Genomic DNA, 10933 nt, shown 5'->3' on the forward strand with positions numbered 1-10933 from the left:
GGTTGCTTTTAGATGTCACATAAGGTCTGTTCTAAAAGCGTTAGATTGGCTAGTGGTCTGTTTCTGGGCCCAATTCAGGGCCCGCCCATTTGTGTTTAAAATCCTAAACGACTTAGGCGCCAAATATCTGAAAGGCCCTCTTCCTCCTTAAAGGACCACCCCCCCGGTAATAAAATGAGCAGAGGTGACCCTTTTGGTAGCTCCCCCCTCCCTCAGAGGTTTGGGGTAGTGGTCCCCCAGGAGAGGGCCTTCTCTGTGGCAGCCCCTGAAATTGTGGAATTCCCGCCTCACAGAGGTTCATCTGGCTTTTCGCTTCCCGGTAAACCCTCAAGCTATCTAAGTTTTGGCAATATGTTTTTAAGTGGCCAAAAGGGGACTTTGGCAAACCCAACCGCCATTGAACCAAATGTGTTTTGACTATACGTAATTTTAGCTTTAGGCGCAATCCTCAGAAAGTAACCCCTGTGTAAATTGCAGGCTTACTGTACAACTTTACAGTTTTCTTCACCTGGCCTTTGACACCCAAGGTGTGTGTTTTCTGGTTCCACCTGTTCCTGTGCCTGTAATCTGATTTAACTGTTTTTTAAATCTTAAATGGTTGTAACTTGGTGGTAAAGGGCGAGTTATAAATGTGGTGGCGTTTATGATGATGATAGTAGTAACAGTTTCTCAAATGTTTCCTTACCCCACAAAAGAGGCCTCTGCCTTTCTGCCTCATTTGCAGAGTCCTTTAGGAGGTCTTTATAATTTCGGAGAGTTAGGTGACGATTTTACCTAACCTAGAGTTCTGTGAGAGGGACCAGGGGTCTGGGCATGTTCCTCTCAGGCCCTGCAGCCTCCACAGCTGTTCGTACAAAGACTCTCCTCCCTGAAAGAGAGGGGAGTGGTTGTGGGCGGGAGCCCGAACACCGCTCCTAGCAGGGGGCATTGCCCCCTGCCTCCAGCTCACCTGGCTGGCACTCACGCCCCCCCCCCCCGGTGGCCGCCCAACCAGGTGCCATGGGGGGGGGGCGTGTCCAGCAGCCTTTATGCTGCAGTGCCAGCCTCTCCCCGGCCTCATTTCTCTTCATCGTCCTGTGCGAGTCCATCTGGGTGTGGACAGCCTGCAAGGTATTCCTGTGGAACATGACTGAAACATAGGAACAAGGAGAGACTTCCAGCCCTTAACAATCTACAATTGCCGTGGTTCTTTCTTTGCAAGGGGCGATGGGCAGGAATCCATGACTGTTCTCAGTGTTATCATAGTATTTTCAATGTATAGTCTTTTGGAGAACTGAGAAACCGAAACGGACATATTCACACATCCTTATCTGCTGCTGGTGGCTGAACTGGAATATCTTGCTGGCTTGCGGCTTCCTAAATTCTTAATAGCTTTAGTGGCCAAAAAGGCGCATGATTATGAACACGTTTCTGTTGAGATGTGTCCAAGGGAACGGGGGCAATTGGCAGGCCCCCAGCTGGCTCCAGCCCACCGGCTGGTTGCCAGTCAAACTCCAGTCCTTGGTTCTGCATCAAATTGTGACTCAGGGCTTCAGAAACCTTTCAGAAGCTGAGCACGCAAGCCAGCAGAGTAAAAAAACTCTTCTCAACAGAAGGGCAGATAGAGGCATATGTAAAGCATATTCACAGCAGTTTATTTAGCATACATCATGTCAGGGAACTGACATCGGAGCCAGAGGCGGAGGGAAGGCTCTCAAGTGATGCTGGAGAGGGACCCAGCAGGGAGAGAGGCAGCTCATCAGCTGGGGAAGGAAATCAGCGCAACACCAGGGATAAAGGGGGGCAGATGGGGGAATCGGCGAGAGGGCTCCAGGACTCTTCGCTGGACACCAGCGGGGAGAGCACGGGTCCTCCGCTACCCACACACTCCCTGCACAGAAGACTTCTGCGCAGGGAGAGTAGGAGGAGACTTGGCATCAAACAGCTTTTATGCTGGAAAAGGTTTAAGAAACGCCCACTGACGGATACTGCTAGCGACTGAGGCAGCCACGAAGTGAAGGGCTGTCCAGACAGAAAAGGTTTAACAAGCCAACTTAGCCAGGAGTGGCGGCAACTTACGCACGAGCAACCCCTATATTCATCACACATCAGGACAAAGAAAAACATGTCTGCTCTCCTTGCATGTCCAAAGCAAGAAGCATAAGCAAAAGCTATACACAAACGGAAGTTCCCAGCAAGCTGTGCTGGAATGTAAACAGGCATGTGGCACACAACAGTCATGCCTGTTCATCTTAAGGTGGAACGGAATATCTTAACAGCTTTATGCCTCTTCCAGGTCAGCAGAGATTGCAGAGAATGGCAACCCATCGTCCGAGTACCCACCAACACCCTCCGGTTACCCATCCCAAGGCTCCGAGTACATCGGATAGTTTGCCTCACTGCACTCTGGAGTTGGCGCTCGAGATCATTGTGAACATCTACCATCAATTCGCTCCTCGGGAAGGCAAGGATGACTTCTTGAGCCTCAAGGACATGACGGAGCTTCTCAAGAGCCAAGCTCCCACTTTCCTGGCTGCCTGTGTGAGTGAAGCCAAAGGAAATGGTGGTGGTGCAAATGTGTTTGCAAAAAATCGGGAGTCAGGTTGTTGTTGTTGTTTAGTCATGTCCAACTCTTTGTGACCCCATGGACCAGAGCACGCCAGGCCCTCCTGTCTTCCACTGCCTCCCGCAGTTTGGTCAAACTCATGTTTGTAGCTTCGAGAACACTGTCCAACCATCTCATCCCCTGTCATTCCCTTCTCCTTGTGCTCTCCATCTTTCCCAACATCAGGGTCTTATCCAGGGAGTCTTCTCTTCTCATGAGGTGGCCAAAGTATTGGAGCCTCAGCTTCAGGATCTGTCCTTCCAGTGAGCACTCAGGGCTGATTTCCTTCAGAATGGATCGGTTTGATCTTCTTGCAGTCCATGGGACTCTCAAGAGTCTCCTCCAGCACCATAATTCAAAAGCATCAATTCTTCGGCGATCAGCCTTCTTTATGGTCCAGCTCTCACTTCCATACATCACTAATGGGAAAACCATAGCTTTAACTATATGGACCTTTGTTGGCAACGTGATGTCTTTGCTTTTTAAGATGCTAGCTTTCTTGTAATGTTGGGGCCATCCGGATGACCTGTTTGCCGAGAGTTCATCCTGATTTGCTTGCACAAAGGTGATGCAGGGGTTAGATGAGACCTGGTCTTTACTGAGTTCCCCAAGAAAAGGGATGGACTGTTAAACCACCCTGGGAACTGTAGTGCTGTGAGGGGAAAAGAGGGTCCCCTAGCAACTCTCAGGACCTTTAACCAAACTGTGGTCCCCAAGGAACTATTGGGGGCCCACTTCAAATCCCTGATTCTTCCTTTGAAGCCTTCCCTGCCACACCAACGCCCCACATTATGTATGATTTTAGTTGCAGGGCTGCTGGGCATAGCTTCCCTCAAAAGGCCATGTGGGGCCAAATGGGGAGGCCTGGCGGGTGAGCTTTTAGTCTGCACCTGCACCCCTCCTGCAATTCTAGATATAGGTAGGTAGCTGTGTTGGTCTGCCGCAGTTGAAATAAAATTTAAAAAATCCTTCCAGTAGCACCTTAGAGAAGTTTGTTATTGGTATGAGCTTTCGTGTGTATGCACACTTCTTCAGATACAGTGGTACCTCAGGTTAAGAACTTAATTTGCTCTGGAGGTCTGTTCTTAACCTGAAACTGTTCTTAACCTGAGGTACCACTTTAGCTAAAGGGCCTCCCGCTATTTCTGTTCTCATCCTGAAGCAAAGTTATTAACCCGAGGTACTATTTCTGGGTTAGCGGTGTTTGTAACCTGAAGCATCTGTAACCTGAGGTACCACTGTACACTGAAACAGAAGTCACCAGAACCTTACATATAGTGAGAGGGTGGGGAGGGGTATTACTCAGAAGGGTGGTGGGAATGGGACTTATTACCAAACTCAAAACCATGGAGAGACCTGGTCTGAATAGAGATATTGGATTCTTATCTCATTGTACATGATAAAGCTATTTTTGGCCATCTCACCCCTTGCTTTTTCCTGTAAGACCAATTGCAGTCGTTAACAGTCGTCAACTGATTTACCACACCTATCAGCCAATCACCCATTCCCAACACCCTTCTGAGTAATACCCCTCCCCACCCTCTCACTATATATAAGGGTCTAGTGACTTCTGTTTCAGTGTATCTGAAGAAGTGTGCATGCACACAAAAGCTCATACTAATAACAAACTTACCGTACGTTGGTCTCTAAGGTGCTACTGGAAGGATTATATTTTATTTTATCCCTCCTGCAAAATACTGACAGGACTAATCAGGACTAATCTTCCAGTATACCTGAAAGAGCGTCTCCACCCCCATCGTTCAGCCCGGACACTGAGGTCCAGCACCGAGGGCCTTCTGGCAGTTCCCTCACTGCGAGAAGCCAAGTTACAGGGAACCAGGCAGAGGGCCTTCTCGGTAGTGGCACCCTCCCTGTGGAACACTCTCCCTCAGATGTCAAGGAGATAAATAACTTATACGACTTTGAGAAGAAATCTGAAGGCAGCCCTGTTTAGGGAAGTTTTTAATATTTGATATTTTATCGCTTTCTATTATTATTATTATTATTATTATTATTATTATTATCATTTTGTTGGGAGCCACCCAGAGTGGCTGGGAAAACCCAGCCAGATGGAGGGGGATAAAAATATATTATTATTATTATTATTATTATTATTATTATTATTATTATTATTATTTACAATGGTCAGTTAAAACGTTAAAAATATGTTATAAAAATGTGACACCAGAGGGAGCTGTAGAACAGCAATCTGTCGTCAATGGATATAGCCTTGAGAGCTATATCATGGTTTTTATTGCAAGTGGTGATGGATGATGGAAACTGTAGTCCAGCCATATCTGGTCCCCTAAGGTCAAAGAATAAGGCAGATCATGATGTTTTCAGAGGAGCATTTGCCAACCAAAGTTTCATCTAGTTCTCCCCATCTTCCCTTACAGAACAGAAACCGCCCAGACTATATGAAAGAGCTCTTCAAAAAGGCAGATGTTGACAAGACCGGACAACTGACTTTTGAGGAGTTCACCAAAGTGTTTGCTCTCCTGGCAGACGATACCCATCGCCTGAGTCACGGCGAGGACCGATGTGGCCCAGACCACGATTGAGCTCCCCCCATAAATTGGTACTGCCTGTTGTAAAAGCTGCCAAATAAAGGATTTGCACGAGACGTGTGACCCTAAAGCATCTGTTCATAGAATTGTAGCATTGGTAGGGACCCCCGGGGTCATCTAGTCTGGCTCCTTGCAATGTGGGCTGCCCAACCTCTGTTAAAAACCTCCCATGAAGGTAATCCCACCATTTCTCAATGGAACATACCTTTTAAAAAAAACAAAATCCATTACCATGAATTCATAATAGGAAAAACACTGATCATAACAGGAAAAACCAGCAGTACCATTACATACATCGGCCTATAAAAAGTAACATTATTATTATATATTTTTTTACAGAAGGAAATGCTTAATTCTGTAATAATCAAAATGCAAATGTATTTCCTCAATTCCCCCAATTTCCAGGGGTTCCAGGAGCTTACCCAGGGTTCAGTTTCCTTGGAATGAGGGACAGCAGAGACTGTGGTGCCTTTAAGATATATGGTTTATTCACACATATATACAGCCTGAGTCATGGGTAGGCAAACTAAGGCCCGGGGGCCGGATCCGGCCCAATTGCCTTCTAAATCCGGCCCGCGGATGGTCTGGGAATCAGCGTGTTTTTACATGAGTAGAATGTGTGCTTTTATTTAAAATGCATCTCTGGGTTATTTGTGGGGCATAGGAATTTGTTCATTTTTCTTCTTCAGAATATAGTCCGGCCCTCCACCAGGCCTGAGGGACAGCGGACCGGCCCCCTGCTGAAAAGGTTTGCTGACCCCTGGCTGAGTCTACGATGGAGGGGCTCGCAGTATTAACAGCCCAAGAGGGTCTTGCTTCTTGCACAGCCACAGCCTTGGATTCAAGCTGAAATCAGGCATGGCTCTGACTCTGGCTTTCCCAGCCTGCTACTTGCTTTGTCTTCCTCACCATCAGTTAGTTGAGGAAGGCCGCCCCCCAGCTGTTTGCCCTGTGTTGCCAAGCCACTTCTTTTGTTCCGTTAATGACCCATAAGGTAAAGGGACCCCTGACCATTAGGTCCAGTCGTGGCCGACTCTGGGGTTGCGGCACTCATCTCGCTTTAGTGGCCGAGGGAGCCGGCGTACAGCTTCCAGGTCATGTGACCAGCATGACTAAGCCACTTCTGGCGAACCAGAGCAGCACACGGAAATGCCGTTTACCTTCCCACCGGAGCGGTACCTATTTATCTACTTGCACTTTGACGTGCTTTCGAACTGCTGGGTTGGCAGGAGCAGGGACCGAACAACAGGAGCTCACTCCATCTCGGGGATTCGAACCGCCGACCTTCTGATCGGCAAGTCCTAGGCTCTGTGGTTTAACCCACAGCACCACCCGTGTCCCTATAATGTCCCATACTTAGGCCATTACCACACCAGGAAGCTAGCCTGGATATTGCAGGAATTGCATCCCTGCTTGATGCAAAGTTTAGAAGGGGCCACAGGCATAACAACTGATTCCCCGCTCCCCCAAAATAACTCACAACACTACCTTTCTCCAAAAACAAGATATCTGTCCCCAGATAAATGAACAGGCAGCAGAACGCAGCTTCCCTGTAGAACAATAACAGGTAAGTTAAAGGCATTAGAACACACACAATCAAAAACAGTAACACTTTTCATCTGACCCCAGTACAGTCACACCTCAGGTTACAGACGCTTCAGGTTGCACATTTTTGGGTTGCGCACCGCGCCAAACCCAGAAATACCAGAATGGGTTACTTCTGGGTTTCTGCAATCGCACTTTGCGCATGTGCAGAAGCATGTGCAGAAGAGGTAATGGGATACCAAGGAGAGATCAGAGGGAGAAGACTGGGAGGAGGTGCCAGATACTTGAAGGGGCAACAGGGTGAAGTGTGCGGGAAGAGCCTGTGATAGGGAGCAGTTCAGACTCCAAGGCTGAAGAAGAGAAGGGGGTGGGTGGGTCAAGGGGCTGCTGAAAAATCCAGGAAGTCTCCCTCTCTTGCTGCGACGGTGTGATGGCCTGGGATTCGGACTCAAAGGCTGAACCTGAGGAATCCCAGCCTGCACAGGAGTCCCCGCCTCCAGAACCAGCTGACCTGGGGCTGGGGCATGATCCTGAAGGGTCCTCACCTGTGCTGGATCCTCAGGTGCAGGCACCATCTGAGTCTGCTCTGGCTCCTGAGGTGATGGAGGACCCATTGCCTGCAGGTGCTCCACTCTCAGCCCCATCAGGGGAAGAGGAGGTTGCCTCTGGGTCCGGTAACCCTCCAGCCTCTCCTGAGCTGCAGAGGCTCAGGGCAGAGAGACGGAGGGAACTAAGTTCCTGTAGGAGGAGTGCTCACCTTCAGGCCAGGAGAGGCGAGTCACCTGTGGACCGGGGCTGCCCTATGCCTTGGGGCAGATAAAAGCCAGTCAGCCCAGTCCCAGGTTGCGGGAGCAACGTTGTTGCTAGCCTGTTCCTGCCTGCACCCTGTCCTGCTCTTCTGCCAGAGTTCCTGACCTCACCCGACTCCCCGCCTTGGACCAGCTACAGCTGTGACGGACAGCCTCCATACCGCACCATCGACCTAGGACTGGACTCAGACCTCGGCTCTCGGTTAGCCCCTGGGACTAGCACAGACAAGTTCCTCTCCCCCTTGGTCTCCAAGAATGTGCAGGATAATGAGGAAGGCAGAGCAGGGACCAGAGGTGTGTAGACGCATGTTGAGGCTGCTTGGGAAACATCTGGGAGAGAGCACTGGGAGAATACTGGCGGCCAGAAGTTGGAAAGGCGAAATAACACCAACAATAACAGAAATGGCAAACACTCATGATAGAGTATTTCCAATTAGCAAACTGGAAAAGTCAGGGGAACCTTACGACATGATGCTGTATAAATATCTGGGTACTTTTAATTGTTTCTTTTTCTTTTCTTGTTACTTTTAAACTTTTTGTAGTTTTTGATGTGGAGAATTCTTTTTTCCTTTCCTTTTCCTTTTCTGTGCTTAACTTTTGTTGTACTTACCTTTATTGTAAGATTGTAAAGGTAAAGGTAAAGGTACCCCTGCCCGTTCGGGCCAGTCTTGCCAGACTCTAGGGTTGTGCGCTCATCTCACTCTAGAGGCCAGGAGCCAGCGCTGTCCACAGACACTTCTGGGTCACGTGGCCAGCGTGACGAAGCTGCATCTGGCGAGCCAGCGCAGCACACAGAATGCCGTTTACCATCCCGCTTGTATTTTAAATCAATAAAGATGAATTTATATATATATAAAAGGGAAACATCTGGGAGAGACAGAGCCTTAGGGAGGTGTGGAAGGCCGGGACCTCCAGTCCTGGCAACTGCTCCATAGGGGCAAGACCTACTGAGAAATGTTGCTGAGGCCAAGAGGCCAAGTTGTACGTTTGTTTCCTTGGATAAAGAGTTAATTTCACTGACAACGGAGATCTTCCTCCTTTATTGCTGACCTGCATCTGACTCCAGCCCTGACCAAGAGCAACAGAAGAGCAGGCAGAACGTGTGCTGCAGATCAGGAAATTAGGAGGCTCGTTTGGTTAATGACAAGCATCAAGGAAACTGCGTGCTTTGTGCAAGATTGTCATCATACCGTGACAACAATCTGAGCCACTAGATGGTGCAAAAGGTACATGCATTGAGCTCGGCTAGGATGTTTGATTAATGGGCTGTTCTTCCAAAGGAGGCGTGCAAGAAGGATTGGTCTTGGGACTTGTACTTTATTATTATTATTTTTTAATATAATTTTTATTAGTTTTTTTAACATATCATTTTCAACAGTAATCTTTCATCAGAATTTCTTCTTGTTTCCAATACTCTTGCCGGTTTTGGGACTTGTACTTTTAGACACGTTGACCTGGGGGCAGGAGCAAGCAGTGAGATAGCCAAGTTTCTTGATGCTGCTGAATTGTTTAAGGTGCTGATAACACCACCAAGAAGAGTCCAGGAATTTTGTGGATCCATTATTTTACACCCACACCCACACACCCACACACACAAGCAGCAATATTTAATGCGCTACCCAATTTATTAGGGCAGCCTGGTGGTAGCGCAATGCAATGTTTTCCTGGGAGTCATCTCTCTTGAAACCAGTCACGCTACCCCACCCATCTGGCTGAGTTTCCCCAGCCACTCTGAGCGGCTCCCAATTGAGTGCTAAAAACAATACAGCATTAAATACTAAAATCTTCCCTGAACAGGGCTGCCTTCAGATGTCTTTTAAAAATAGGATAGCTGCTTATTTCCTTCACATCTGAAGGGAGGGTGTTCCACAGGGCGGGCGCCACTACCGAGAAGGCCCTCTGCCTGGTTCCCTGTAACTTGGCTTCTCGCAATGAGGGAACCGCCAGAAGGCCCTCGGCGCTGGACCTCAGTGTCTGGGCAGAACGATGGGGGTGGAGACGCTCCTTCAGGTATACAGGACCGAGGCTGTTTAGGGCTTTATAGGTCAGCACCAACACTTTGAATTGTGCTCAGAAACGTACTGGGAGCTAATGCAGATCTCTCAGGACAGGTGTTAAATGGTCCCTGCAGCCACTCACAGTCGCAAGCCTAGCTCTGCCACATTGTGGAATAATTGCATTTTCTGGGTCACCTTCAAAGGTAGCCCCACGTAGAGCGCATTGCCCCATCCTTAGCTTTTAGTTAAAAACACTGACTTGTAAAATTCCATGTTACAAGTTACTGTTTTCTTGGTTCCAATGGTTGCAATGCATTTTGGTCCCTGAGTGCAGGAATTGCCCTGTCAACTGCTGGGGTCACTGTGAGTTGGAGAGTCCAGCAATATTCGGGGGGTGGGGTGGCGATTTCCTCATCCCTCCTGTAAGTTATTCTTGGTTATCAGCCTGCTAACTATTGAAGGACTGGGCTGAAACTACCGCTGCTTCCAACCTTGGATTTTTCTGAGCAAGCTTTCCCCATTGTGTTTCCCCCCCAGGAGTGTCTGGACCACAACCTCTGTCATCTCTGACTGTTGGCTGTGCTAACTGGGGCCAATGGGAGTTGGGAGCCCCATGACATTAGGAGAGACACAGCTCTCCTAGAACATCCCAGGAAGGATGACTAAATGTATCATACTCTTGTGTGTGCTTGAATTCATCAGAAGACCGCTTGCTTTTTCCACTGGTTTCAGCCACTGTAACCATCTCTTTGATAGACGATAGGAGAACGTTCCACAGGGTGGGCACCACCACCGAAAAGGCCCTCTCTGTAACTTCACTTCTCACATTGAGGGAACCACTAGAAGGCCCTCAGATCTGGACCTCGGTGTCTTGTCTGAAATCAGGGGTGGAGACTTTCTTCAGGTATACAGGATGCAGTTCCCACCTTCTGCTCCTTGTACACTCCTGGGGCATCAATTGGGAACAGCTGGTGACCTCGGTGAGTCCTCCTTTTATCTACCATCTTTGTAGAAATTAGAATTTAGCACTTCTCACGGCGTGGCATCACTGGAAGTTTAAAGGACCTTGATGTTCTTCCAAATCCCTCTGAGCATGGAGCTTGATATTCTGCCAGATCCCTCTGGAATCCGCCTCTGAGCATGGAGCTTAAATATGATTCTGTGGCAAGTGATCGCCATTCAAGAGGGTGACTGGAGTCTAACTCCATTTCCTCCACTTCCTTGACCCACCTGAAAGTTCTCTTGACAGGTCAACATGTCAGGCAGCCGGACTGAACTGGAGCGCTCCCTTTACATCACAATCGACGTTTTCAATAGTTATGCAGAAGAACCACAGAGTATGGGCACGAGTGACTGTGCAATGCTTCAGCCCAAGGAACGCCGTGTGCTGAGTGAGAGAGGACTGCGTCAACTGGTAAAAGACCAGCTTCC

The 10933-nt window shown here is 48.5% G+C and overlaps 1 protein-coding gene across 1 annotated transcript; it reads left to right on the top strand.

Annotated features, from left to right (window-relative positions):
• The first annotated feature begins 445 nt into the window (after window positions 1–445).
• LOC308575263 (protein S100-A7-like) lies at window positions 446–5207 on the top strand. The gene is made up of 3 exons (XM_081173926.1): window positions 446–527; window positions 2276–2520; window positions 4981–5207. Exons 2-3 carry the CDS (start codon window positions 2296–2298, stop codon window positions 5143–5145), a joined length of 390 nt encoding a protein of 129 aa, XP_081030052.1. The 5' UTR covers window positions 446–527; window positions 2276–2295; the 3' UTR covers window positions 5146–5207.
• Window positions 5208–10933: the final 5726 nt, after the last annotated feature.

Source organism: Podarcis bocagei, assembly GCF_964188305.1.
Source record: "Podarcis bocagei genome assembly, chromosome: 16".
NCBI lineage: Eukaryota > Metazoa > Chordata > Lepidosauria > Squamata > Lacertidae > Podarcis > Podarcis bocagei.

Bases quoted from the DNA above. Each gene is read 5' to 3' on its own strand.
- LOC308575263 (XM_081173926.1), top strand. From the start codon at position 2,296: ATGGCAACCCATCGTCCGAGTACCCACCAACACCCTCCGGTTACCCAT. The intron at 2,521-4,980 runs GTGAGTGAAGCC...CTTCCCTTACAG, and splicing joins CCACTTTCCTGGCTGCCTGT to AACAGAAACCGCCCAGACTA.